Source organism: Mauremys reevesii, linkage group 8, assembly GCF_016161935.1.
Source record: "Mauremys reevesii isolate NIE-2019 linkage group 8, ASM1616193v1, whole genome shotgun sequence".
Lineage (NCBI taxonomy): Eukaryota > Metazoa > Chordata > Testudines > Geoemydidae > Mauremys > Mauremys reevesii.
In genome coordinates, this window is record NC_052630.1 from 105264367 (window position 1) to 105290324 (window position 25958).

At 46.1% G+C, this 25958-nt stretch overlaps 1 protein-coding gene and 1 long non-coding RNA gene across 7 annotated transcripts; one reads left to right on the top strand and one right to left on the bottom strand.

The window, feature by feature from the left end:
* The first annotated feature begins 347 nt into the window (after positions 1–347).
* LOC120371102 (HORMA domain-containing protein 1-like) lies at positions 348–23035 on the top strand. Of its 6 annotated transcripts, none has more exons than XM_039486624.1 (13): positions 348–589; positions 9415–9501; positions 10072–10216; positions 10973–11036; positions 11371–11407; positions 12375–12395; positions 13647–13673; positions 14252–14319; positions 14757–14908; positions 15634–15872; positions 17550–17583; positions 18974–19023; positions 22745–23035. In XM_039486624.1, the coding sequence occupies exons 3-13, from the start codon at positions 10123–10125 to the stop codon at positions 22802–22804; spliced, it is 846 nt and encodes a 281-aa protein (XP_039342558.1). In that variant the 5' UTR covers positions 348–589; positions 9415–9501; positions 10072–10122; the 3' UTR covers positions 22805–23035. The 6 variants fall into 6 exon arrangements, with proteins under 6 accessions (XP_039342558.1, XP_039342554.1, XP_039342559.1 ...); XM_039486620.1 differs by having other exon boundaries at positions 9415–9488; XM_039486625.1 differs by having other exon boundaries at positions 9415–9488; positions 10092–10216.
* LOC120371103 lies at positions 19822–24608 on the bottom strand. The gene is made up of 3 exons (XR_005584141.1): positions 24439–24608; positions 21269–21411; positions 19822–21009 (listed from the first exon to the last, which is right to left on the bottom strand). It is a non-coding gene; the product is annotated as an uncharacterized LOC120371103 (long non-coding RNA).
* Between the last annotated feature and the right edge of the window lie 1350 nt (positions 24609–25958).

Here is a 25958-nt window from a genome sequence, read left to right on the forward strand (position 1 = left end):
GGGGGAGGCCTCTACGCCTCCTCCCCTTCCCCCTTGGAGCGGAAGAGCCTCACTCTGACCCCAAGCAGCTCTGCCTCTGCTAATTAAGAGATTTATTTTTAATCAATTTTGGTTGCAAGTCTCTGGGTTTGCTTGTTTTATTTTCTTCCTTGACAGGAAATTGCAGGCGTCTCGTGGGCTCGACCAGCGGCAGCCAGGCTGAGGGCCGGGGGAAGCTCCCCTCACGTTGCGAGGGAGGGAGAGAAGAACCTCCGCTTCTTCCCGCGCTTTCGCTGCGGCGCGAGCCGCTCTCAGCCCCGGCCGGCAGCAGTTAAAGAGCCGTTGGAAGGGGCTCGGGGGCGCGCGCCTTGCAGCGCCTAGGGAAAGGCAGGGAGGCGCGCGCGCCCCTCCTAGCGCCTCTGCCGCGCTGCTGACCCTTAGTCCCCCCCGCGTCTCTCTGGGGGCAGCCGCATAACGTTCGCAGCTCACCGCCCTGGGGGCACGTTGCAGGGTTGTACACAATTCCAGCTCGTTATCTATCAGGAGGCCGTGTATAACTCCTGGGCTCCCCGTTTAAAAAGCATCTTCCAAACTGCTCCTCACAGCTAGGGTGTGTCTGTCTGTCAATGAGGCATTTAGAAAAGGTCACGTGGGGTTGTAGTTTAATTTGGCCTGTGGCTTCGTTATGTTACATCTCACTCAGATGCTCAGACGTTGGTAACCTCAGTTATAACTTTACATCTTCCCCCCATTAAATTGGGTGAATTTCCCAATATTTGCGGGGGGCAGGATTTAATTCAATTTCACTCTGGTTTTAGAGATGTAAATGGCACTGATTCCCACATGAAAGCGATTGTTTCTTTGCCATATATGTTTTACTGCCCTTACCATCACTGTAATATCTGAGCACCTTCCAGTACTTATGTGTGGTTCTTTCATCCTGGCCCCAGGGGGAGAATTGCATGCACAGTGCAGTGATTTGTTTTCATAGGGTTGCTGGGGTTTTTTAAGTGTCTATGCTGCTTTGTGTGAAGAGAAGTTAGGCTAAAGAAATGTGCCTGGCACTTGGGAGTGGATGGTGGTGAAGTTTATGTTGGTCCTTAGTTCCTGTGGCAGTTTGTTCCACGGTCAGTGTTGGGGTCTGGACCCTAAGAAAGCACAGACATGCCTTTTACCCATATGGTAAAAAGTTCCTTTGTACCTGAGGAGCAGCATTGTTTTCCACAATTTTGCCCCAAAGCTTTAGGTGATGTTTTAGCTATGCTGGGCCGAGGCCACTGAGTGGAATGCCTTTAAAATAAGAATTGAAACCTTGAACTTGACTTGATAATGTATGGTAAGACAGTATAGACTCTATATTATAGAGCGTGAAGGCCAGTTTAAAAGTCTAAATAACCCCCATACAAGCCTTTAAAGAAACCCCAAATGCCACATAGACACTGCTTTTTTACCCACACTATGGACCAGGCATCACTTTGTTGAAATAGTTCTTTAAAACCTTTCTCTTGTCAACAGATGTTTTAATACTGTGCCCCACCTGTGGCTACACTTAGCACTACACTTAGCCGCGGCAGCGCTTTGAAGCGCTAAGTGTAGTCAAAGCGCCAGCGCTAGGAGAGAGCTCTCCCAGCGCTGTCCGTACTCCACCTCCCTGTGGGGAATAACGGACAGCGCTGGGAGCTGCGCTCCCAGCGCTGGGGCTTTGACCACACTGGCGCTTTGCAGCGCCGCAATTTGCAGCGCTGGAGAGGGTGTGTTTTCACACCCTGCTGCAGCGCTGCAAATTTGTAAGTGTAGCCAAGGGTGGACCAGGTATTAACTACTCAAAAAGTTAAAAAAAAAATCCCAATGCAGCAGAAAATTTGGTGTAGATTTGAGGTTTCTCTAAAGGCTTGTATAAAGTGTTCAGTTTCCCAAGGTGAATAGTTTGAAATATACAAGACAAAAAGGACTTCCATACTTCTCTCATGTTTTATTGGTAATACAAAATTATACACAGTAAAAAAAAACCCAGAAAAACAACCATTTGTCACTGCACGTGATCCTTTGCATCGCTGTTGCTAAAAAATGGAACAAAGTACATCCTGAATTAGATTTTCAGATAATGTGGGATTTCAAGCATCAAATAAAATAAATGATGTGGAACTCCTTGTCAGAGGATGTTGTGAAGGCCGAGACTATAACAGGTCTCGAAAAATAACTAGATATGTTTATGGAAGATAGGTCCATCAATGGCTATTAGCCAGGATGGGCAGCGATGGTGTCCCTAGCCTCTGTTTGCCAGAAGCTGGGAATGGGCAACAGGGGATGGATCACTTGATGATTCCCTGTTCTGTTCATTCCCTTTGGTGCACCTGGCATTGGCCACTGACTGAGGACAGGATACTGGGCTAGATGGACCTTTGGTCTGATCCAGTATGGCCGTTCTTATGGTGGTCTCCCCGTTTCCTCCACCCCCAAAACATTTGAATTAAAATTAATTAAATCCTTTTATCCTAATGTTGGCTGTAGGGAAATTTAGTTTTTTATATAGGGGGGCTTAACTAACTGGTCAAATTTACTCCAGTGTCTGATTAGCAATTAACAGACAAAAATCTTTCCTATACATAACTCTATTTGTAATCTATAACTTTTTATACATAAAATATGTGTACTGGCCATCAACGAGTTTAGGCTTGAAATTAGATGAAGGTTTTTTAATCATCAAAGGAGTGAAGTTCTGGAACAGCCTTTCAAGGGGAGCAGTGGGGGGAAGAAACCTAACTGGCTTCAAGACTGAGCTTGATAAGTTTATGGAGGTGATGGTATGATGACACTTTCTACAATGGCATGTCACCGATCTGGCAATGCTAGCAGCAAATATCTGCAATGGCTGGTGATGGGACACTAGATGGGGAGTGCTTGGTGTTAACTACAGAGAATTCTTTCCCAGGTGTCTGGCTGCTGGGTCTTGCCCATATGCTCAGGGTCTAACTGATCACCATATTTGGGGTCAGGAAGGAATTTTTCCCCAGGTTAGATTGGCAGAGGCCTGGAGGTGGGGCGGGGGTTGCCTTTCTCTGCAGCATGGGGTCACTTGCAGGTTTAAACCAGTGTAAATGGTTGAGTCTCTGTAACTTGAAGTCTTTAAATCATGATTTGAGGACTTCAGTAACTCAGCCAGAGATTAGGGGTCTATTACAGAAGTGGATGGGTGAGATTGTGTGGCCTGCAATGTGCAGGAGGTCAGACTATATGATCATGGTGGTCCCTTCTGACCTTAAGGTCTATGAGTAAACAATATTTTCCCTATTTGACATTAGGTTCCATATTTTTAAATTGTCCTACAGTAATGGCTTTAAACGTGATCTGTGTGATGTTAGTCCACTCCCTCCAGTCCATGTTCCATAGCACGCGCGCTGTGGCGCTTAGCTCCTGAGAACCGGGCTAGCCCGGCCCTACCGGGGCCTCGGGCATGGCAGCCGCTGCGCCGCCAGCCTGGCGGCCATATGGCACCCCACCCGCCCGTCCGGCGTGTCAGTTCCTTCTTGGGTTAGATTCCGACAAGGATCAACACATCTAGGGGGGAGGGCGGAGGTTGATAAATGGATCGAGAACTTCGAGTTCGGTGATAATCCATTCCATGTAGGTGTTAAATATTCCCACTCCCTATAAGAGGGTGGGGGCTCCCATCCAGCAGGTGCGGCAGTAGCGCGGAGGCGGGGGACTGAATGGCGTGGAGTGCCCGCCCAGACTGCTGTCTCAACTGCGTGGCACTGAGCACCAGAGCGGCTGGTGAGGCTGTGGATGGTGGGTGAAGCCGCAGTGGTGGCCTACAGATGTGGGGGATGCATGGCAAGGCAGTTGAGCGCGGAGAGGGCAGTGGGCCCTCGTGGAAGTGGGAGACTGAGGCAGGAGCGGGACGGCGAGCTGCGAGAACGGCTGGCGCAAGGAGTCACCGGAGGCCTTCGCAGGAGGAGGTGGGCTCGCGCTCAGCGCGCGTAAAGGGTATGTACGCAAGACGGGAGGCGATCGGCGCGGCTGAGAAGAGCGGCGAGCAGGGCGCCGGGGGAAGGCATGGAAGCGAAGTTCGAGTGAGGAGGCGGTGAGGCTGAAGAAGACCGCTGCACCTTGTGGGCGGAAGGGGGGGGGCTGGGGGCCTGAGGGAGAAGGCCGAGCGTGGAGGCCCCCAGGCGAGTGTGTGAGGGGCGAGGAGTGTCTGGACTGGGCGCAGGGGGAGAGGGCCCTCCGTAGAGCATGGGAGGTGGGCCCAAAGCCTGAAGGAGGGTGGGCAGGAGAGCTGGGGATGAGATGAGGGCGAGGGCTCAGCAGCAAGGGTTGGAGCCAGAGGCGGTCGCTGCGGTCTCGAAACATGCAGGTTAAGAAGGGTCGACCGGAGAACCAGGGTAAAGACGTAAGCATCCCGGGCACCTTAAGGGGAATGGAAAGACCATCGCCTTGGAGCTTGGAGAACCACCTGAGGCGAGTCGGAGGGTGAGATTTGGAGGAGAGGTACTGAGGGGCTTGAGAGAGACCAAGACAAAGGGAATTGAAAGGGAGTCTATCTCGGAGTGGTTGATAGAGAGCAAAGTTCTCGTCTCGGCGGGGCCTGGTAGCTTCCAAAGAAGAGTTTTTCTTGAAAGCAGTCTGCTTTCAGGCGGCAAGATGCAATGTCTGCAGGTCGGTCAACCACTGGGTGAACCAGCTGCAGAGATCAAGCGATGAGAGCCTCGGTGTGGAGGTTCGCGGGGGGGAGGAGTGGAGGTCCGTTATGCCGAGCGCCACAGGTGCGGGTTCGGGACTCCGGGAGGGGGAGCTCTCGGAGCCGACCTCAGGGCCAGTTGAAGCGGGCTCGGTCTGACGAGGGCGTCCGGCGCTCTCTCCTGAGCTGGAGATGACACTGCGGATCTTGAGGAACACTGGGAGACGGCGTGGAGGAGCAGGCCGCTGAGAGGAAAGAAACGCGATCTTGGAAAGGCAGCTGCTGAGATGGATCCTGCTCTTGCCTGTGGAGGAACCGAAGAGGTGAAGGGAAGGAAAGAGGTCTGAAGCAACTGGGGCTAGAGGGGGAAAGCCCTCTGGGAAGGGCGGGGGGCGAAGGCTCAGAAGTGGAGGCGAGTGACCAGCTGAGAGCGTGCCTGCGCTGAGTTCTGGCGCGAGCCGAGAGAAACGCCAGACATAAAAGATGGGCCGGAGACAGGAGGCCAAGAGAGCGCCCTCGTGTAATGGGAGGAGAGAGGCCATGCCGAGACAAGCCCTGCCTGTTGAGCTAAAGGGTGGCTGTAGTGTTGGCCTTGTAGAGGAGCTGGCAGGTGAGGTGAGGTTGTGAGGTGGGCTAGCCTCCTGCTCTCGGCCAGCTCTCGGACGTTGATATCGAGAGGTGTGAGGAGACCGGCGCGGGGCGGCGAGTTGGTGCCCTCCTCGTGCAAGCCGAGGCGGGAGGCGCCCCGTCGTCAGGCGGCGGGGGGGGCACGGCGGCGCGTCGAACTACTCGTGGACCGAGTCGGCGCACCACCGCGCCAGCCACATTTGGAAATGAGATAGGCGACCAGCTACCCTAGGGCGGAGCAGGCACGCGCGCGGGCCGGCGCCAGCCACATTTGGATTTGGGCGATGGTGTCGTCTCAGCGCGCAGGGAGATGTGGGAGCTGCCATGTGACCGAGGGAGGCGAGCGGCAGCGGTGCCCGTTGTGTCTGGAGGGCCCGGCAGGATCGCGCTGAGAGGCTGTCGAGCTCCGGCAGGACCAGAAACGGGCCACGCTCTGTGGAGATTGGGACCGGAACTCAGATCTACTCGACTCTTCTAGGGGAACTTTCGGTTTGGTGTCTACCACAAGGAGAGAGCCGAGAGACCGGAACAGATGCAGTGAAATCTGCGGCCGATTCGCCACCAGGCGAGGAAGCGCCCAATCAGTCAGCAGTCAGCGGCGGCGCGTGGAGAGCGACGGCCGAGGACACGGGCGGCGACGGGCCAGCCTGGCACCTGGCGCAGCGGGAGGCCGAGGGAGAGTTGGTGACACGCGCGCGCGGGCATCTGAAGCGGCAGGCAGCCGGAACGGCAGGAAGCGCCAGGGGGGGTAGATAGGCACATGAAAGTGAGGGCATCGAAACCAGTCTTGCACAGGTATCTGTTGAGGAAGGGGAGGTCACCAATCCCAGGAAGAGCGGGCTTGCCTGGGTCTTGAGCGAGGCTGGAGGGAGAGTCTAAGATGGGAGGTATAAGATCTGACGGAAGAGGAAGATGGGTGGATGGAAGAGAATCCCTGCCTGCTGAGGAAGATCTGGAATAGACCTCCCTGCCTCAGTGGGAGGGACCTCCGAGGGGCTCCTGCAAGAGGAGAGGCTCGTGAGAGGGAGGAGAGAGAGAGGTGGGAGAGAGGGGGGGCTGAGGAGGGGGGCGGTTGGGAGTGGGAGCGTGTTGAACTGTACTGAAAGCCAAGTTAGCGATCGGAGCTGAACCGGGTGGAAAGCGATCTGAAAAAGCGAAAACAGGAGGGGTGGATCCTGATCGAAGGAGAAAGGCGGGCCGACTCCCGAGCCCCCGTGGCCCGGCGAGAAGCGGCCTGAGGGGAATTGCTTTGGGCGTCTTTGGTTCCTGAGTCCGGCTGATGGTCTGCGGGCGAGGGGCGCGGCCGGGGTTGGCCTGGGCGGGCCTGTTGATAAGGCGGGCGATAAGGGAGCGCCTTTGGGTGGCCTTTGATGGGCGTCTAATGTGCGGATCGATGTGGGGCTGCATTCTTTGTTTGAATGCGGGGACGCCTCTGAACGCCAGGAAAAATGAAATCTGCGTCTCCTGTCCTGGTGCGTAGTCTCAGACCCGGACAGAGGCTGGAAGTGGAGGATTGTGCTGCGGCAGTCGAGAGGTGCCTCTATGGTCCTGGCCCTGAGTGGTCCCCCGCTACCTGCCCGCCTTGCCCCGTGAAGCCTGCTGCCGGGCTCCAGCTCTCTCCAGGTTCGGCGTGCCGAGAATTCCTTCCTCCAGTGCTGCGAAAACCTGCAATTTGAATAGGCAAATCAAGATGTGAGCAATGTAGCCCAAGAGCCATTATGTTGAATGTATATCTTTGGAGCCGCCCGCTGAGTAGTTTTTGTCGCCATGCGCTGGGACTCCGCTTTGGGCTGCGCTTTTGGGCTGGCCCGCGGCGCGCCGTGTCGCTCTGTCATTGACAGATTGGACCGCTAGAGAACATACAGGTATTAGTCCGAGTCCGGACCCCGGTGGTATCTCTCACTACCCGCTCGCTCGGGCTCCGGAGGAGGAAGGCCGATCGGAGGAGACTGTTTGAGCGGACTCGGCGGATGAAGGCGGAGTTTCTTGGGGTGCCCTGCCGTCCGGGACCGTGATGGGGTCGTCCTCCCTCCCCTCGACCTCATGGGGTCTTCCATGGGTAAGTTGATGGCGTCAGGAAGGTCCTCGCCAAAGGTCTGTTACCTTCTCGGAGGTCCTACCAGGGTCTTGTCGGCGGTCGGGCCGATCCCACCGGGGAGGGGGGAGGACCGGACCCGGCCGCCCCGCCTGGAGGCCACCTGTGGACCCCGTGCCGGCGGCGTCCGAGCGTCCACCTAAGCCGTGTGCGAGCTGAGGTGAGCTGGGGAGTGCGGCTGCTTATGGTGGCTGTGGGTGCGGGGAGCCTGGTTGGTGGGGGCGGGGCCTGGGGCCCCACGGCTGGTCCATGGGCCGGCCGGAATCCCCCTGCTGCTGTCCATGTGCCCCAGGGAGGGTGGGGAGGCGGCTGGGTGGTGGACTCCCCCGGGGAGCGACGCGAAGGAGGCTCTTGAGCGCGCCGAGGAGGGAGTGGTGGCGGGGGGGGCGAGGGGCGGTGGGGCCCGGAGGCGCCGTGCCGGGCGGGCGCGCCGCCGGCGCGCGCGGTGCCGGCCCGACCGCCGGCCCGAGCTCGACCGGGCGCCGGCCCGTCGGCGACCGGGCGCCCGGGAGCTCGACCGCGGCCCCGGAGCCTCGACCCGGCCCCCGGAGCTCGGGGTCGACCGGCGGCGATCGCGGGATCGTGCGGCAGGCGTGGCAGACTGCCGAGCACGTGCGCCGCGGCCGCGGCGACGGCGTTCGGCGCCTGTCGGCGTGCCTTACGCGAAAGCGACTGCGCGGTGCGGTGCCGGCGCCCGCGACGACGGCGGCCGCGACGGACCGGCTCGCTTGCGACGCGACGTCGGCCGGCGGGGAGCGCGACGGCGAGCGCGCGACCCGGCGGCGCGCGATGTCGTGCGGCCGTGATCGTGAGGGTGTGGTGCGATCCGAGCGCGCGGCGGCGGCGGCGGGACCGCGGCGGCGGCGGGCGGGCGGCGCGTCGCGGCGGGGGCGACGGCGCTTGAAGTGGCTTCCCAATGGACTTGTAGCGCTGCGACTTGCCGGCATCACGGCTGCACCCGCTGAATGTCTTGCCGTCGCGAATGTCTTGCGGTGGGCGCAGTCGCCGCTGGCTCGGCCCTCAGCTCGGGCTCGTGTGGGTGTCACTCGCTCGGGCGCGTCGGGCGGCGTCGCGACGGCGACGGTGCGCGGTGCGCGACGGTGCACGCTGCACTCAGCACTCACGGCGGGCGGGCGGCACGGTCTCTTTGCGGGCCCGTCTCCCGGCTGTCGCCTTCTTTTGAGCGCGCACTCGGAGGCGGCTTTGAAGCGGTGCGTGCGTGTGTTGCCTCGTGCCGGTGCCGGCGCTGCGGCCGGCGGCGCGCGCAGCGCGGGGCGCGCGCGCGTCGTCCTCAGTCTTGGCGGCGCTGGTGTGGAGGTGAGAGGCGAGAGGGCCGGTCAGCGCACGCGAGCTCTTCCTTCCTTCCCGCGCTTCTAGGCAGGCGCGCGGCGCAGGCAAATGGGTTGTCCGTCCCGCCGGTGACTCCGCGAGCGGGCGCAGGCGGCGCGTGGGGGCGACTCCGGGCGAGCTGGCAAGCAAGCGGGCCGGGCGAAGGTCCCGGTCGCCGCCAAGCCCGCGCCAAGAGAAAAGAAGGGCTAAAGAAGAAGACTCCCTAATGAAATATGCCACTAACTAACTATTACTAAACAAAAACAAAAACATAACTATATTTAGTAAATAGGATAAACAGCTATAGCTAGGGGAGGAGAGGGAGGGAGACTGTCTGTTCCTACCTACACCGTCACGGCGGGAAGGAAGAAGGAAACTGAGAGCAAGGAACTGAGCTGGGGTATATACGCTGGCCATGCCGCGCCCGCCGGCGCGCCCAGCCGCGCCGCGCCCGTTGGAGTTGCTAAAAAAAAAAGAGCCGCCGCGCTGTGCGCCGCACACCTACAATGATGGGGGATAGGAGCAATCACTCGAAGAAGAATATATAATTATCTGCTGATTACTGTTTTTTGGTATATTGTTAGTCTTGGTACCTAGTTACTTACTGGAAGCAATATCAAAATCTTGAATTGATTAAAAAAAGAGATGAGTGATTTTTTTATAGTTGACAAATTAACCAATTACAATAACTATATATGTTTAGACACCCTAATAGCATATTTGTGAATGGCTACAATACAGAAATTCAGAACAGCCAAGAAACAAGATACTTGTGGGGTAAGAACTAAATGTATGTGTTTGTATCAAATTAATTATTGTGGGAATTAATTGAACTACATTGTGCCCAATTCACCCATTTTTGGCAGTGTGCGAGACTAATGTGGCTGTTTACAGTGTGGTAAAACCACATGAGAGCATAATGCTTGGCAATTGGTATTCATAAGAATGGCCGTATTGGGTCAGACCAAAGGTCCATCTAACCCAGTATCCTGTCTTCTGACAGTGGCCAATGCCAGGTGCTTGAGGGAATGAACAGAACTGGTAATTATCAAGTGATCCATCCCCTGTTGCCCATTCCCAGACCTGATCTTTCCCACAGTTCAAAAGCAATCAGATCTGGGGTTGTATTTAAGCCCAGTATGGATCCAGATCTGGTTCTGAATTTCCCTAAAATTCCCTTGATGTTCATACCAAGATTTAGTTCAGATCCATCTCTAATTTCAGCATTGTGACATGCTAGTAATACACTACCTCTGTGGTTTAACTTACTTTGAACTCTATATTAATTAAATAATATTTTTCATGTGCCAAGATACATATCTATTGCAATTAATGTTACTGTTTTTGTTTTCAAAATGAGTGGGCTACCTTATTTCCCAGAGAGATAAAAACACATCAGCAATCTCTAGTTATGGTGAAGAGAATAATGGCTGTTGCAGTATCAGGTATTACTTACTTACGTGGAATTTTCCCTGAAGATGCATACAGCACCCATTATTTAGAAGGTACAAAGATAATGATTTCTAAATCTTGTTTTTTATGTGTTTGCATATGTTTTTCTAATTTGCATGCTTGTAAAACTGATTTTAATCAGTGGTACTTATTTTAAATATTTATTTCTTCAAAATATCTTGTATGGTATAATCAGAAGAAGAAATATAAGTATATATGTATTTTATCTACTCATTATCATTACCATAGTATATGAGCTTGTATGTAACCGGCTTACTATTTTACTAAATCATGGGTTTCACAGTATTAAAAAATATTATCTAAATATGGCATGCAAAAATAAAATTTTGAATGGTTTAAATATCAGCATGTAACTTTTACAAATTATAAAATATAATATTTCATCCCTCTCTAAGGCAGAATGCCACTGGAAATGAAATAAATTTATTAGTATTCACCTATCATGAATATTTTAGTGAAATTGGCTGTTTAGTGGTTAATTTGTGTCCCTGTTCCCAAGGTCTCCTCTACATATAGTTTTGCACTGATTTAATTAAATTGGCATAACCTCCTAGAGTGGACTCAGTTATATTAATATCATTGGATTTTTATATGTATGGATTGTTCTGATAATATCAACGTTAACAGCTCCACACTAGGGGGTTACACCAATTTAACTAAAGTGAGTTTATAATAACTTGATTGGAGCGGATGTAAAAGTAGGGGGAAATAATTCTTCCACATATTATGTTTTTCATCTGTTTCTCTTATTATAAATGAAGAATATTTCTCTTCTGTTTTTGCGACAGATCTGTGTGTTAAAGTTTTGCGAGAAGACAGCATCTATCCAAGAGTATCCAAAATTGTTAAATGGTATGTACACAGTTAAACAGCACACCATATTTCCTTTTTATACACATGTTCATCATATATTTATTAAATAAAATTTTCAACATTTTTCCACCTGTAGTCTCACCTTTCCTAGTGTTTTTGTACTTTTTACACAATTTTGTATTGCCCCCTTCTAAATTTAGTATATACACTGTTTTAAACTAAATCACTTGCTGTCCAAACAATTTAATTTATTTTTTATAAAACAAGTTTTTGAGGGAAAACAATCTTTAGCAAGGGCTTCGGATCAGGCTCACTGTTATATTAGGAATGTGCTCATTTTCATCTAAACATTTAAAACTATTTCCTCCTCCAGGATGAAAGGATGCTTTGAGGCACTAGAAAAAAAATATGTAAGTCAGTCTTGTTACAGCTATATAGCTATATAGTTATAGCTGCGGGGTTTTTTTTGGTGGTGGTGTGGGGCATGCTGGTGCTGAAAAGCTATTACAAATTTTCTTAGTGTATACACACTCTGAAGTCTCAACCATAAGTGCCAATGCACCAGGCAATGGCAGGGCATGAAGTGAGGTATAGTGGCCAATTCCTGGGTGAAGACAGGCCCTTTTTTGCTACAGTAAAGTAGGTAAATCAGATCCTCAGATCAGTGGAGAGTCCCATGTAGTGGAAGTGGTGGAAAATTTTTGGATGGGGCAAGATTCCAGAGAGAAAAGCAGAAGGTGCACATCCATTGTGTGGCAGAGAGCTAAATTCAGTTCTGTGAGGACCTGCACAGCAGCACACTAGGAGAAGGTTGCAGTAGGGCCAAGGGGGATTATGGGAGGGTCTGTACAGGGCTGGGTTTGCTTCAGAACAATTCCTGTGTACCGCACCCACACAGAACAGAGTAATTTGTCCGGTTCTTCTGCTGGCCAGTGTGCTGCTGCCACCCTGGATTTGAGATGAAGTGTTCATTATTATAAAAACAAACAAAAAAACTCTACATTATAAGAAGATTTTTCCACTTTAACAAATTCACCAGATTAAAAATTTGCTTTATTCCCCTAACTACTGCTTTATCCCCCACTCCTCTCTATTCAGAATGCCTTTAAGCTTTTGTAATACATGCACCATGCCCTACAAATCAATGCATTACAATTATCAAACAGTGTAAATAGATCAGAGATTGAGAAATTATGCACTTCAGTTAGAAAATAATCTGTTTATAAAAATCCCATTGCCTCCTTGCATTTACAGTAATACCATACATCATCATAATGGGCATGTAAGGGTTATTTGTAAATAATTGTTCTTTATCTCTACTTACATTTAAAAACTGTGTAGTTACCTTAAATTGCATTTCTTTTCTTTTTTTAATAGCTGCAAATGATGATTCTCGGAGTAAGTATGTATATATATGTCTACAGCATGTTATGATTTTATTTGTAACTTCCTTCCTAATTGTTTTCTATAGTTTGTGCTTTTATTGTAAAAGTTTAACTTTGCTTTTTAATTTGGCTCAGGAAGCAAAAAATATTGCAACTAGATGTTTCTCTTACTCTTCTAATTTCTCTAAATCCAGTTTCAACGTATTATACAAAAATATAGTTCATAAAACAACAGTTCACTTAGGTGAAAACCTGTAAAAGGAATCCACTTAAAATAACAGAAGTTTGAGGCAATATGTTCATGGGCCATATCCCACTCCTGTTTATTTTAATGGGCGGAGGATCAGGTTCTATCTGTTTAACAGGTTTCTACCATATCAGAAAGATAGTGAGGAGAGACCCTGTTTGGTTATTGTTATGTAAGGACTCAAAGTATGGTTTTCACTTTATCGGTTACTGTTTTTTACTGCAAAATCTCTTAAAGAACTTGTCAAAGGGAAGTTATACATTTGTATAATATATACTACTGCAGATAATATGAATTACTACTTTTAGTTGATTATCTTGTTTTCTAATTTAACTAGGAATGGCAACAGGAATGCCATGAAATTAGAATGTGGAGGCTGGGAGGGGAAATGTCCACAATGTGAAAAAAATGTGAAAACCACTGTGCTTTAACAAATTTTCCATTATGTGGCTCTTTCTTGACATCAGACTTTGCCCCTGCTCTACTGTGACTGCAAAATAAATTGCTTTCAGCTTAATATAGTTATTTATGCAATGTATGAAATAAAAGGGAGAACCTGCTAGCACAATGTATTCAAGCCAATGATAATCATGTTACTGGCATGCTTCTATTTCCTCCAAGATGTGCCAATTTAAAAAGTCTATGTAGAGCTTTGTGCCATTGTCTTTGTGGGAGCAACCTATTAAGTTTTCCTGACCTCAGGTTAGAGTTTTTTCTACAAAGTGGAGGTTGGATCAAAGAATGGATGCTAATGTAAAGGTGTGCTGTGCTGCCAGATCAGAATTTCTATGCTTGAAAGATTAGAGCCACATGTACAAAGCACTTAGATAAATTAATTTATCAACCCAGTAGAGCTGCTGGAGACTTAAAAGTGTATGTATATATTTTATTGATTTTTTTATATCAGTATCAACAAAATTATGATTAAATATTAAAATTAAATAAAAATGAAGAACAAAAATGTGTTTTTGTCCTCCTCTGCTCCTTAAAATGCTGTATCCTCTTAATGTCCTGCAGGTACAGAAGGACACAGCTAACCCAAATGTAAGGCTCTATGAATATATGAATCTAGTCAAATAACAGTAAAAATCAGAGTGACGTGTTACTTACACTAAGAATACAATACAAATAGATTATATTAGTGCTTACTAGTGTAGTTAAGATTGTAGTGGTGGGGGAAAAATACACTGTCATCTAGTCCATTCACCTGCCAATGCAGGATTGTGCCCTGCAGTATATTTTTTAGATCTTTGGCCAGTAAATTTTTAAATGTCTCAAGTAACATAGCTTCAACCATTTACTTTGAAATATTCAGTGATCCTCATCAATTTGCTTATGCAGCTAGTTTTATGAATCAAGAATTTGCTATGAAATAAAGTAATCTTATTTTAACATTGATTTTTAAAAAGTCTAGACTGTAAAAAGTTCTGTTCAACCAGTTTAAAAATTTTTATGTTTTAAATTAGAAAAATAAACCTGTTGACTGCTGCTTAAGATTTACATTACACTAAAGGTACCTTATAATGGTTAGCAAATGCTCCTTGATCATAACTGACACTACTATGAAGGAATCATGTCTCCCTTTTGTAATTAGTATCTTTTGTATTTTTGTTCATATTTAGAACTTGATAGAATCTTATCAATTTAAATTCAGATATACATCAAAGGGACCACAGATGGATGTATTCAGGTGAATAGCTATAGAATTAATTCTATGAAAGACAAAACATTAAAAAAGGAAAATAATCTCTTAAGATGTGATCCACTGAACAATTAATCTGTGCTTTATTCAGCAGCATTTGTGCACACAAATTGAACGTATTTTTTTAAGTGATTTGTAAGAAAGAATTGAGCACAAATGTTAGAATGATACCAATATTCCATACTGTTGACCTATAGCATACACTGTAAACTTATTTAGTTCTCCTTTCTAAAGTTATCACAAGTGACAAAATGTTTTGATTTCACCAGTTCAAGGAAGACTGAAACACCTGACTTCTTGCAAATAGTGATCTTCTGTATGATAAAATATGTATATGTATTCTAAAATGTTTTACTTTAACCTGTATATAAAGAATTTTAAATTTCAGATAAATCCTTACAACTCCTTACTTATTTTTCCCCTAGCAATAAGAAAACTAATTTAACAAATGATGCAACAGAAGACATAAAGAGGACCTGTCTTCTTCTAATTAATAACCTCTATTTTCTGATGGAAAATATTGTTTCCCTTCCTAATGATGTCTCTCTCACTATGAAGCTATTTTATTATGCAGATGGCAAGTATTAGGATTTATTTGTAAAACTTTATTTAAACAAACAAACAAAAAATCTGAATAGAATGGAACACATACATTTTTACACAAAAAGAGAAAAAAGACAAAAAATAAAGTAAAATTAACATGACATGTACCAGTTATCACTTTGCCTATATTTTACATTGCTTTCTCCCACCTTTTGTCTCTTGTGTATTTATATTGTAAATACAGTACTTCCATGCAGGGACCAGCTCTATCTGTGTTTGCACAGTGCCAACAGAAGGATACACCAATTCCAGCTGGGGCCTCTAGGCACTACTGTATTATAAATAAATAATAAGTATGATATGAAAAGCAGAACTCTCTCTAATAAAATTAGTTTTAAATTTTCCTTGAGATATCAGAGAGTGAGTCTTCAGGCGTGGGAATGACCTTCAATTTTTATCATCATAGATCTTCATACTCCACATTTTGTCCTTAGTTACATAACATGTACTTAAAGTAAACATCTGATCAGTCTCCATAATGCCACAATAAAATGACAACTAAATTGTAAATATTTGAAAACCACAGGTTTTTTTTAAATATGTACCTGTTTCTTATTGGTATTTAAAGGAATTAAGGACTCATGTTCATACAAATAGAATTGCCCACTTTTAGAAATGAGCCGCTATTACTACTATTAATTATAATAATGATGAATTATTATTAATGTAGTGCATTTATGAGCAAGAGGATTCTTTCAGGTGTGTGTTTGTTTTTAATAGTGACCCCTCCAGAATACCAGCCTCCTGGCTTTAAAGAGGGAGAGTCAGAGTTTATCTTATTCGAAGGCATTCCTGTGCATGTGAAGGTGGGAGAAATAGAAACATCTTTCCATATGTTAAAGCTGAAGATTCTTAAAAGAGAGGAGAGGATAGATTCAATGGATATACATGGTATCCTGAAAGAATGTAGAGAAGATGCAGAAAGAGAAAAGGAACAGGTATAAATACCTAGCAAAAATTCATGTTCCTTTTTATCATCACTATATTTCCCCACACCCCGAACTCCCTACCCCAGGTCAGAACCCCCTCCCTCACTCTAGCTCCCTCCCAGACTGCACAACCCCCATCCATACCCCAACCCCATGCCCCAGGTAGGAATCCCCTCCCGCACTCAACAAATTCCCTCCCAGTGCCCAAACCCCCTCCCGCATACCAACCCCAAGCCTCCTCCCAGAGCACACACCCCACATCCCCTCACACACCCCAACCTCCTGCCCCAGTCCTGAGCCCCCTCCTGCACCCCAAACCCCTCACTCCCAGCCCCACCCCAGAGCCCACACTGCCAGCTGGAGCCCTCATCCCCTCCCACACCCCAATCCCCTGCCCCTGCCCAGTGAAAGTGAATGAGGATGGGGGAGAGTGAGCGACAGAGGGAGGGGGGCTGGAGTGGGTGGAGGCAGGGCCTCACAGAAGGGGCAGGGCCGTGGGGCCAGGCAAGAGTGTTCTGTTTTGTGCAATTAGAAAGTTGGCAATCCTAGGTAGATATACAGTATACAACAACCAGTACTGCACATCACAACTGTCGGCCAGATTCCTCTTTACATTAAGGCGCCTTTACAGTACTCTGGCAATGTAAAAGGTTTACCCCTACTTTGAGGCCTGTTCACACTGCCAGAGTAGCATGAAGAGGACTTAATGTAAAAGAGAATATGGCCTTAGTCTCCTAGAGGATTTTATGTCCAATATATAAGTAGACTAGCCTGATATAAGCACAATGATGAGGGTAATATAAATAATTAGCTATTGTATATAGAATTATTCATCTTAAAATTTAAACTACTTAATTGTTTTACCTTTAATGCCATTTTTCACCTGTACTTTTAATACAACATTTCTGGCTCATTTCTTGTTACAAATACATTTCAACCCAACTACTAAATCTGCATAAAAACCTTTGATTATATCATTTGTGCCTTTTTTTCTTTATGATGTGTAAAGAAAGCCAGAATTTTTTTTTACACATTTAAAAAAGGTTTGTTGTGTTTCTAATCTCAGAAATGTCAAGCCTTATCTTTTTTGTTTTTGTTGGAGGACTACTCAGAGGTCTCAACCATCTATTGTGAGCTTTCTCAGCTCTTAACTGAAGAAGCAGGGATGCTTAATTTAAATACACAGATTTTTTCTCTCAAACATTTATAGGGTATTTAAGTTAAATAGGTATTAGCAAATACAAATCAAAAAAGTTTTAAATTGCTTCCCCTCCCTCCTTCAGCTAAATGGGTTTCATACTCTCAATATAGTGATGTCAGCTCCTGTTGGACTTCTTAGGTTCATACCATGTATAACAGGGGTTCTCAAACTGGGGGTTGGGACCCCTAAGGGGGTCACGAGGTTATTACATGAGGGGGTCGCAAGCTGTCAACCTCCACCTCAAACTCCGCTTTGCCTCCAGCATTTATAATAGTGTTAAATATATTTAAAAGCGTTTTTAATTTATAAGGAGAGGTCACGTTCAGAGGCTTGCTGGGTGAAAGGGGTCACCAGTAAAAAAGTTTGAGAGCCACTAATGTATAATAGGTTTCAAATTACAAGGTATGGTGATATCTGTTTTAATCCTGGTTTATGTCAAATATTGAATTTTAATAAAAGTCTATTTGTACTTGTTTCCTTTAAAGAGGCGGGACACTTTAGGAGAATACATTAATACAGGTAGGCTTCATGTTCTTTGTTTAGATCTAAATACATGTATTTACAATTTGCACAATGCATTTAAGTATTTATCAATTACTTTTTAATCTCTGTGCTACATTTGAATGTACAGTCGAGACTTGTAATGGTGTTTATTTTACATTTTAAAAAGGCATTTCTTCTTTCTCTTGTTTTAAGATTACACTAGTTTTTAGCTGATATTTAGATTTAAAGCCTACTCTTGCTCCCTTTGAAGTCAGAGAGTTTTGCTGTTTATTTCAATGGGAATAGAATAGAACCATATGTAATTTTTTGCACCATTTATTTTACCTTTATGGCTGTGACCGATCATCATGTAAACATCATACACACAAGCTACTGAAAATGTAAATCCATCATTACAACTGAGTCCTTGCTGGACACAGTTTTACCATATTTACAGTTTGAAATATAAGCTTATTTCATATTTTAATTTTTCATTGATTCTTCTGTTTTCACATCAAATGATACAATTTGAATAAATGTGTAATGATGCCCTTAGAAAAAAAATATAACAAATACTGCCACTTTCACCAGTGGATGGAGCACCCATATGAAGGAGAAACAGTAGTGGTAGTGACGTGATGCAACAGGCCAAACTCATACACGGTTGTTAGAGAACGCCATGAGACGCTTCAGCACCAATGGAGAAGTTGCATTAAGACCACTTTTTCCTATATTTCCCCACTCAACAATTCATGGCACCTGTATTCTGAATATTTTAATATATGTAGTCTAAAGGGAAGCACAATCTGAATATTAAACCAGGAAATCATAATTATGGTGTAATAAAGAACTGCTGTCTTGCTGATAATGAAGATGTCATCTTTAAATACAGAACAAAAAGGATGATCTTAAAACTGAATCAAAAATAAAGACCTTTCAACCACTAGGTCACCATCACAAATTATATATCATTCCATTTGCCTGTTTAGAAAAATCCTGGTGAAGTCTTCTTGATTGAAAGGACTTGCTAAATTCAGTATTTATTTTTAATATCAGAGCATTTCACATAGGAAAAAAAGGTCTTGTGTGTAGGGCATAGGATTGGGAGTCAGGAGACCTGATTTTTGTTTCTCGCTCTGCGACAAATTTAATATGTGAGCTTAATCATTTTACCTCTCTGTGTCTGAGTTTATCCACATGTAAAATGGAGATAATATACCTACCTACCTCACAGGACTAAGGGTAGCAATATAAAAATTGTTTAAAAGTGCTGAAGTACTAGTGATGAGCATAATGTCCATGAATATAAACACATACAAATAATTTTTATAAAAATCTTCTAAATAGCAGAACTTTTAGTGTACAAAGTAGAATAAAATCTCAGTGGGGTAAAAGATAAATGTATTTTTATAAATGTCTTTTTTAGAATATGAACCACCAGGATCTGAAGAGGAATTTATTGATAAATACCACAAGGTATGTTCATAGTCTATTTAGAGCCAAATCCTGGTGGCCCCATACAAGCCAAAGCACAAACGCTCTGTGTAATCAAACATGCTGTAAAGTACACAGTCATAATAGCATAGTCATCCCACTGCAAGAGAATGGGTTGTCAACACGGGGCTTGCTCATTATGCTGTAAGGTGTGGTTTGCTGCTACTTCTTAAAGGCCCAGTGTATGCATAGTACGCAGTGCTGGCTTATACCTGATAGGGTACTCTCTCACTGGACTGGACTTTAGGCCAAACCTGACTCTTGTAATTGAAACTTCACTCATTATGGGTATGCAATCATGGGGGATTGTGTACATAAGCCTACAATTTTCCTGGCAAGATTTCCCATGGCCATGTATATCAGAGGCCACTGGGGGGGATTAGTGAGACTTGAGTGGTCATATAGTTTGACTGCCTGACCCCTCTCTTCCCTTGGTCACCAGCAGGGCTGGCTCCAGACAGCGCGTGCGCGCAGCGGCATTTTTTGCGGAGGGGGGGGCAGGCAGGTCCGGTGTCCCTGGGCAGGCAGCGCGGCGCGTCTGGTCCGCTGGGCTCCCTGGTGGACCCTCTGGACGACCTGACCTGGCGAGGGTCTCCTGTCCTGTCGCTGTGCCCCTCTCCCGCAGACGCAGCGCTGCAGATGCTCCACTGGAGGCGGAGCAGGACCCTCCACACAGGCGTGCCTGGGAGGAGGTCCCGAGCCGCGGGACCGGCGACCGCCAGCAGGCCCCCCACGGCGTGCCGCCGTGCTTGGGGCGGCGAAATTCCTAGAGCCGCCCCTGGTCACCAGCACAGAATTTAGCCTTTACTGTTTTCTAGTCATTGTGAAATCAGTTGTATAGTAAAAACTGAGCAGAATAATCCTATTTGTCTGACGTTTGTATTCTTTTGTAACTTCATTTCTATCACTTATATTATATCATCAAGGCTTCTCACTGAGAGCATTGCACCCTGAAGGGACACAGTGCAAGCTCTTGCAGGACTCTGGCTTGGCTGGATTTGCTGCAGGGAGCCACAGAAAGACACAGGGATCACTGGTGCTAAAGGACCAGTCTCAGGAGTCATGGAGGCCACAGGCCTGCCCTTCTGGAACTGTGTGGGTCCTCAGGTCCACTCCTGGCAAACTACTGGTTACAGGCTGGGGCATCAACCATACCCCATGACTCCATGACACATGGGTAGAAGTCCTTCCTACAATCTCCTTAGTGCTCCCTCCTGCTCCAGCCCAGCTGCTGAGTTGTCAGAAGTCAGCCTTTTAGCTGCCTTCCACAGTTCCAGTACTTGGGCAATCCTCCCTCCACTGGATTCAAGGCTTTTAGAGCCCTTTATGCCACCCTGGCCCTTTTTCCCAGTGTAAAGGGGCTGGAGTGGGAGCGAGGCTCTAACCCTAAGACTATGTTACCTTTTGTAGTAAAGTTTGTGTTGTCACTTTCAGTTCCAAATGCCCTGTATGCAGTAATGCCTCTCCCACAAGTTCAAAAATCATGGGTCAGACACCAAAAAAATCACGAGATCATCCCCAAAATAAGGACATTTAGAAAAAGGTTATGCTGTGGTTTTTGACTGCCTTTTGATTTTTGAACACAGCCTGTCCACCCACAAGGGGCTTCAGAGGCTCTTCATCCCCTTCTCAAGCTTGGTGTGACAGGGATGAAAAGAGGAGGGGGTATAACAGAGAACAGACTGATCTATTGTTCACAGCATGGAAGGAGGCCCAGAGAGCCAGGCCTCCCTGAGTTGCTGGGGTCTGTCTGCTCCCTACTCCCTCCTATAAGAGTGGTGTTGCCAGCTCCCTCTCCACTCCTCAAAAAGTTCTTGGATGCTTCTTGTAATTGTTCTGATTGGAGGCTCTTCCCCAGAGGCTGAAAAGTGGACAAGGCAGACAATCATAGGGGATTTTTCCTCAGACTGGACTGAAATTCCCAAGCTTTTGCAGGCATGGCTCCAGCCCCAGTCAAAAATCACAGCGCTGTGAATAGAAATAGATTATGCTGGTCTCCACAGACATTTCTTAAAGATTTCATGAAGGAATCACTTTAACAACTGAGCACGGAAGTTGTAAACAAAATTACCATTAATAAATTACATGATTTGTGCATGTAACTTCTGTGCCTTCGAAAATTTACTTCTATAAATCATAAATCTTTCAAGTAAATACATGCTTTTTGAATTTAAGCAAGTTAGGATAAGGTGGCAAAACTGAAGACAACTGAAATCAATGTACTTACCAAATCCTCTAAAGAGTGTTTTCTGCTGTTCCCATATAGCAGTAAACTCTATGCCCTTCTGGAACAGCTCTCTCTCTGTGTGATGTATGCAAGCTTCGCTGCTGGGCAAAGTTGGATTCCTGCTGCCCCTCCTGTATTTGGGTCTCCCACATGGAAAAAACACTCACTCCTGCCATGTTGTGCTAAAACAGGGGTCGGCAACCTCTGGCACGCGGCTTGCCAGGGTAAGCACCCTGGTGGGCCGGGCCAGTTTGTTTACCTGCCGCGTTGGCAGGTTTGGCTGATTGCGGCTCCCACTGGCTGCGGTTCCCCTCCCAGGCCAATGGGGGCAGCAGAAAGCGGCGTGGGCAAGGGATGTGCTGGCCATGGCTTCCCGCTGCCCCCATTGGCCTGGGACGGGGAACCGCGGCCAGTGGGAGCCATGATCGGCCGAACCTGCCAATGCGGCAGATAAACAAAATGGCCTGGCCCACCAGGGTGCTTACCCTGGCGAGCCATGTGCCAGAGGTTGCCAATCCCTGTGCTAAAAGCATATCTATTCTCTTGGGTTGTTATTTTAAATATATATAGAAAATTTCTTCATGCTGTAAAATTTCAGCACGCTTTAAAGGACTGGCTCCTGCAAAACCCAATCATGTAAGAACTCACTATGACTTCAGCAAGAGGATTTGTGAGAGAGTAAAGGTTGCAGGATTAGGGCTGGCTTTCACTGGAGTTAATGGCAGAACTCCCTTTGATTTAAAAGGAAGCAGATTTGGAACCATAGTCTGTAAAGTCAGCTATCAGTCATATTATTCTTAATGCTACTCTTTGCATGGGGCGGGACAAACAAAATACTCATAAGTGCCATGAAATCTGTTAACAACCAAACACAGAAGTCCTCACTCAGTGTTTGCTCAAACTCCCTTTGAAGTCAGTGAACATTTTCCAGGATTTAGCGCATGTTTAATAGCCACCAAAGTTTCTAGCCACCATAATAAGGAGTCCACTTATACAATATTGTAAACAAGAAAAAATATGCTTCTGGCAAAGGGTGACAAGCCAGTCAAACTACCATGTGGATCCAGACTCTGGTCCCATGATCCAGCAGTGTAGAAAGAGAGTGCTCAGCCCCTACAGGCAGCGATTGCCTCAAGTGAACACTTTTGGCTGACACACACAGTGGCATCTACGGTATAGAGCCATTTTCACTCAGAGGGAGGGTTGCTGCAACAAGGAGGAGTAAGGAAGTGGAGAATAGGGAGTTCTCCAGGAAATCTCCAGCCCCCTGGTCTATATCCATAAAATAAGGGCCTACTTTTCCACAAATGAAGTCAGTGGCAAAACTCTGGTTGACTTTAGTGGGAGAAAGATTAGGCCCTCAGTTATCTTCTTCCATATTTCTTGGTGTTCATCTTATAACAGGCACCTGTCTAATCAATAGTTACCACCATTTATTCAATCCTTATATAAAAACCTGCATTTTTCCCTTTTAAGGTCAATGATGAAGCTACAAGAAAGAGGAAGCTATCAAAGAAGAAAAAGAAGAATAAATAAGGAATGTATGCATGTGCAAGTACTTTGAATTCAGCTAAGCCCACAAGAAGTATTTTCGTTGCTTGAAATATACTGAAGAGATTTTTATTTTCAAACTGAAGAAGGAATTTAGTTCAAGCAGCTGTTTTTAAATCTTTTCAGTCTCCAATTCTAATATACTCAGACTGTTTTTAAAGGGAAAAAGTAACTTATTTTACTGAACATTTATAAATAAAAGGTGTTATGAAAAAATAATTTGTCTACAAAATACAATGACCGAACAGCTAGGCTTGGTGTTTTTCATTACTGAATTTTAAGTGCTTCCATTAATTTGACATTTGAAATCAGCTAAATACATTTTCATGGTGGTATCCCAGAATCCAAGAATGATTCATTCCTCACCTTGCCCCAACAGGTCAGACTCCGCCCTACAGTTCTTAAAGTTTCACAGTAGGGGTTCCCTTTAATCTCCTAGATATATTGAACTTTTATTTACTTCTGTAAGACTGTCTTGGTGTTGTACCTCCATCTAGCAGGAAGGGAAAGTGACCGCCTGCAACAGTGAGGCTCTGTAAGTTGGTTATTAAAAGGCATAAAAGATACAATCCAATTCCCTTTGAAGTCAACCAGAGTTGAATTGAGTAATTCATGATTAGAGAATTGTGTCGGTCTCCTCTAGAGCTCCATGGAATTGGATGAGTACCACAAGCACAAGGAGCATGCACTCTGATGCAGCTCTCCTAGTCAGGTTTTTGATATGCTAGAACATTGAAGGGACAATTCCTGAAAGATGGAGAGCATTTACCAATCCTACTTAAATCAAAGGGAGTTCTAGGTTCTCAGCACTTCCAAGGATTTATTCCTATGCTGTAATCAAAGCATCAGGACAGATATAACAAAGATGAACAGGGTTAGCTTTAGCAAATTAGAATTCCAATAATTATTGATCAGATTTGCAGGACTCCAGCATTACAGCTGAGCTACTGAAGAAAAGTTACTAACTATCAATGATATCTTGCTGAGTACTAGAGGCTTTCATGGATTATTATTAACTCTAAATTATTACAAGATCTAAAAAAAAATTAAATCCTCCTGTGGTGCGCACTGATATATTAGTTTCTTGTTATACAAGTGATCTGGTAAGGTACTCACAAATAAAGTAGATTTACCCCTTGTAGTGGTCCCTCAGGCTCAAGTTCAGAGGGAGGCCACTCTGTGTTGCTGCGTCTGGCAAATAAACAGCCTATGGCTCTGGCACTCTGGCAGGCAGAGCGCAGAGCAGGCTTTTGCCAAGGCCTCTCAGCTAAGGCAGCCAGCAAACAAACAGTCCACAGGGCTCAGGCCCTCAGGCAGGATGGAACACCAAACAGTCTCTCGCCTGTCGTCTTAAATCAGGCAGATAGCAGACAAACGCAGGCCTCTTGGCCTAAGGTGAGGGGAGGTAGCCACCCCAGGGGTGGGGCAGCTGCAGGGGGACCTGGGTCCACCCTACTCCACCAGGTCCCGGCCCAGGACCCTAACAGTGATGGTGTGTTCCGCCCCACTGGATCAGCGGGGATCCACCCAAAACACACTGATCGGGGTTCAGGCAACAACACAACAAAACTACAGTCTAGTGTCCCAGGACACCTTCCCACGTTCTCTTCGTGGTGTACCTGTGGCTCGGAGTCATCTTCCATCTCCATGGGGTACTCTGCTACTGGCAGTCCTGGGAGCTCTTCGGTGCCCGTCATCTGGTGGCTCTGGCAGCTCAGGCAGGTCCTCAATGCAGCAGGGGCCCTCCTGAGGCTCCAGCCCCAGCAGTGGGCAGGAGGTGTTTGTCTCCTCCGGCGACTCCAGCCCAACTGAGCTGCAGGACCTGCTTTTTATACCTCCCGTCACACCCCTTTGCTTCTGATGGGAGGTGGGGCTGGGCTGGCTTCGCCCACCAGGGGAGTGTAGTGCTCCCTTGAGTTCAGAGGGAGGCCAGTCTGCCTCACTATACTCCTGAACAAACTTTTTTTTCTAAAAACTCTGACTGTGCCTGTTGTCATACCTTGCCTGATCTCAACTCCTACTTTCTCTCATTCAGAAACTATTTGCTTCTATGTCTCAGGGGTGTAAACATTTTCAGTGTGTTAAAAACATAACGGTTAGTTCTTGGCTGAGCATCTCAAGCTCCCAAACAAATTCACTGAGTATTATGTTGCTTATGCAAAAGTACACTCAGTACTCAGAACTATTTAGATATTTCTAAGTTTCATTAACCAAAATAAAATAGAGGTAAATAAGTTAAAGTAAACTACTGATGAATATGATAGCATTACTATTTATTGAATTAATTTCAACACAAAGAGTTCAACATGGGCAAACGGATAACAACTCAAACAATAAACCAAAGTTTGATCACAAGTGGTAAATGTATCGAATTCCATTTTATATTCTGGGAGGGTGATTCGCATACTAATATGGTTCCTTTAATATGTGCCATTATTATATTCCAAGTCAGTTGCATTCCAATCAACAAATAGAAGGACCATTTGTAACAGTTCAACCAGAAGTAATTCTGAAGTCAGAAATTTAGAATTTAAATACTCATAATCCAACAACCACACAATGATTAGTCATAGCCAAATTGCTCTCTGACACATGCAAATCTATTAATGTAACAATAACCCCAAATATGCAGAATGATTCCAAGCTGCTTCTAGTGTCTCCTGAAGCTCACCAGAAAGTATATTCACAATTACTTTGTAACGATCAACTACAGCCACCTGTGTGTGTTCTTCTTTAGAAAGCTAAAGTAGTGAAAGGTCCAAGGCAAACGATAGTTTACGCAATCTCGGCCTAAACCGAGTATGCAAAAAACTGACTAAGAACTTGTTATCTGAAATTCCAATCTTGCCTTATAAACTTTATAGAAATTAGTGTTGTAATAAAAGCCCATAAAGCAAATTATTGTAACAGTATCCACTTAAGGGCACTGCTAAACGATGTGCCTCAGTATGTTACTGTGTCAAATGTTACCTTGTAATAAGGTTAATACCATTTCAAAAACCAGCGATGAAGATTATCACTCCCGTTTGGAAGAGCCTGGGATATTCCCCAAATTTACAGCTGGGGAAGTCAGGTACAGGCAGGTAAAGTGACCTGTCTGAAGGTGTGGAAGAGAGCTGATGGCTGAGCTATGATTAGG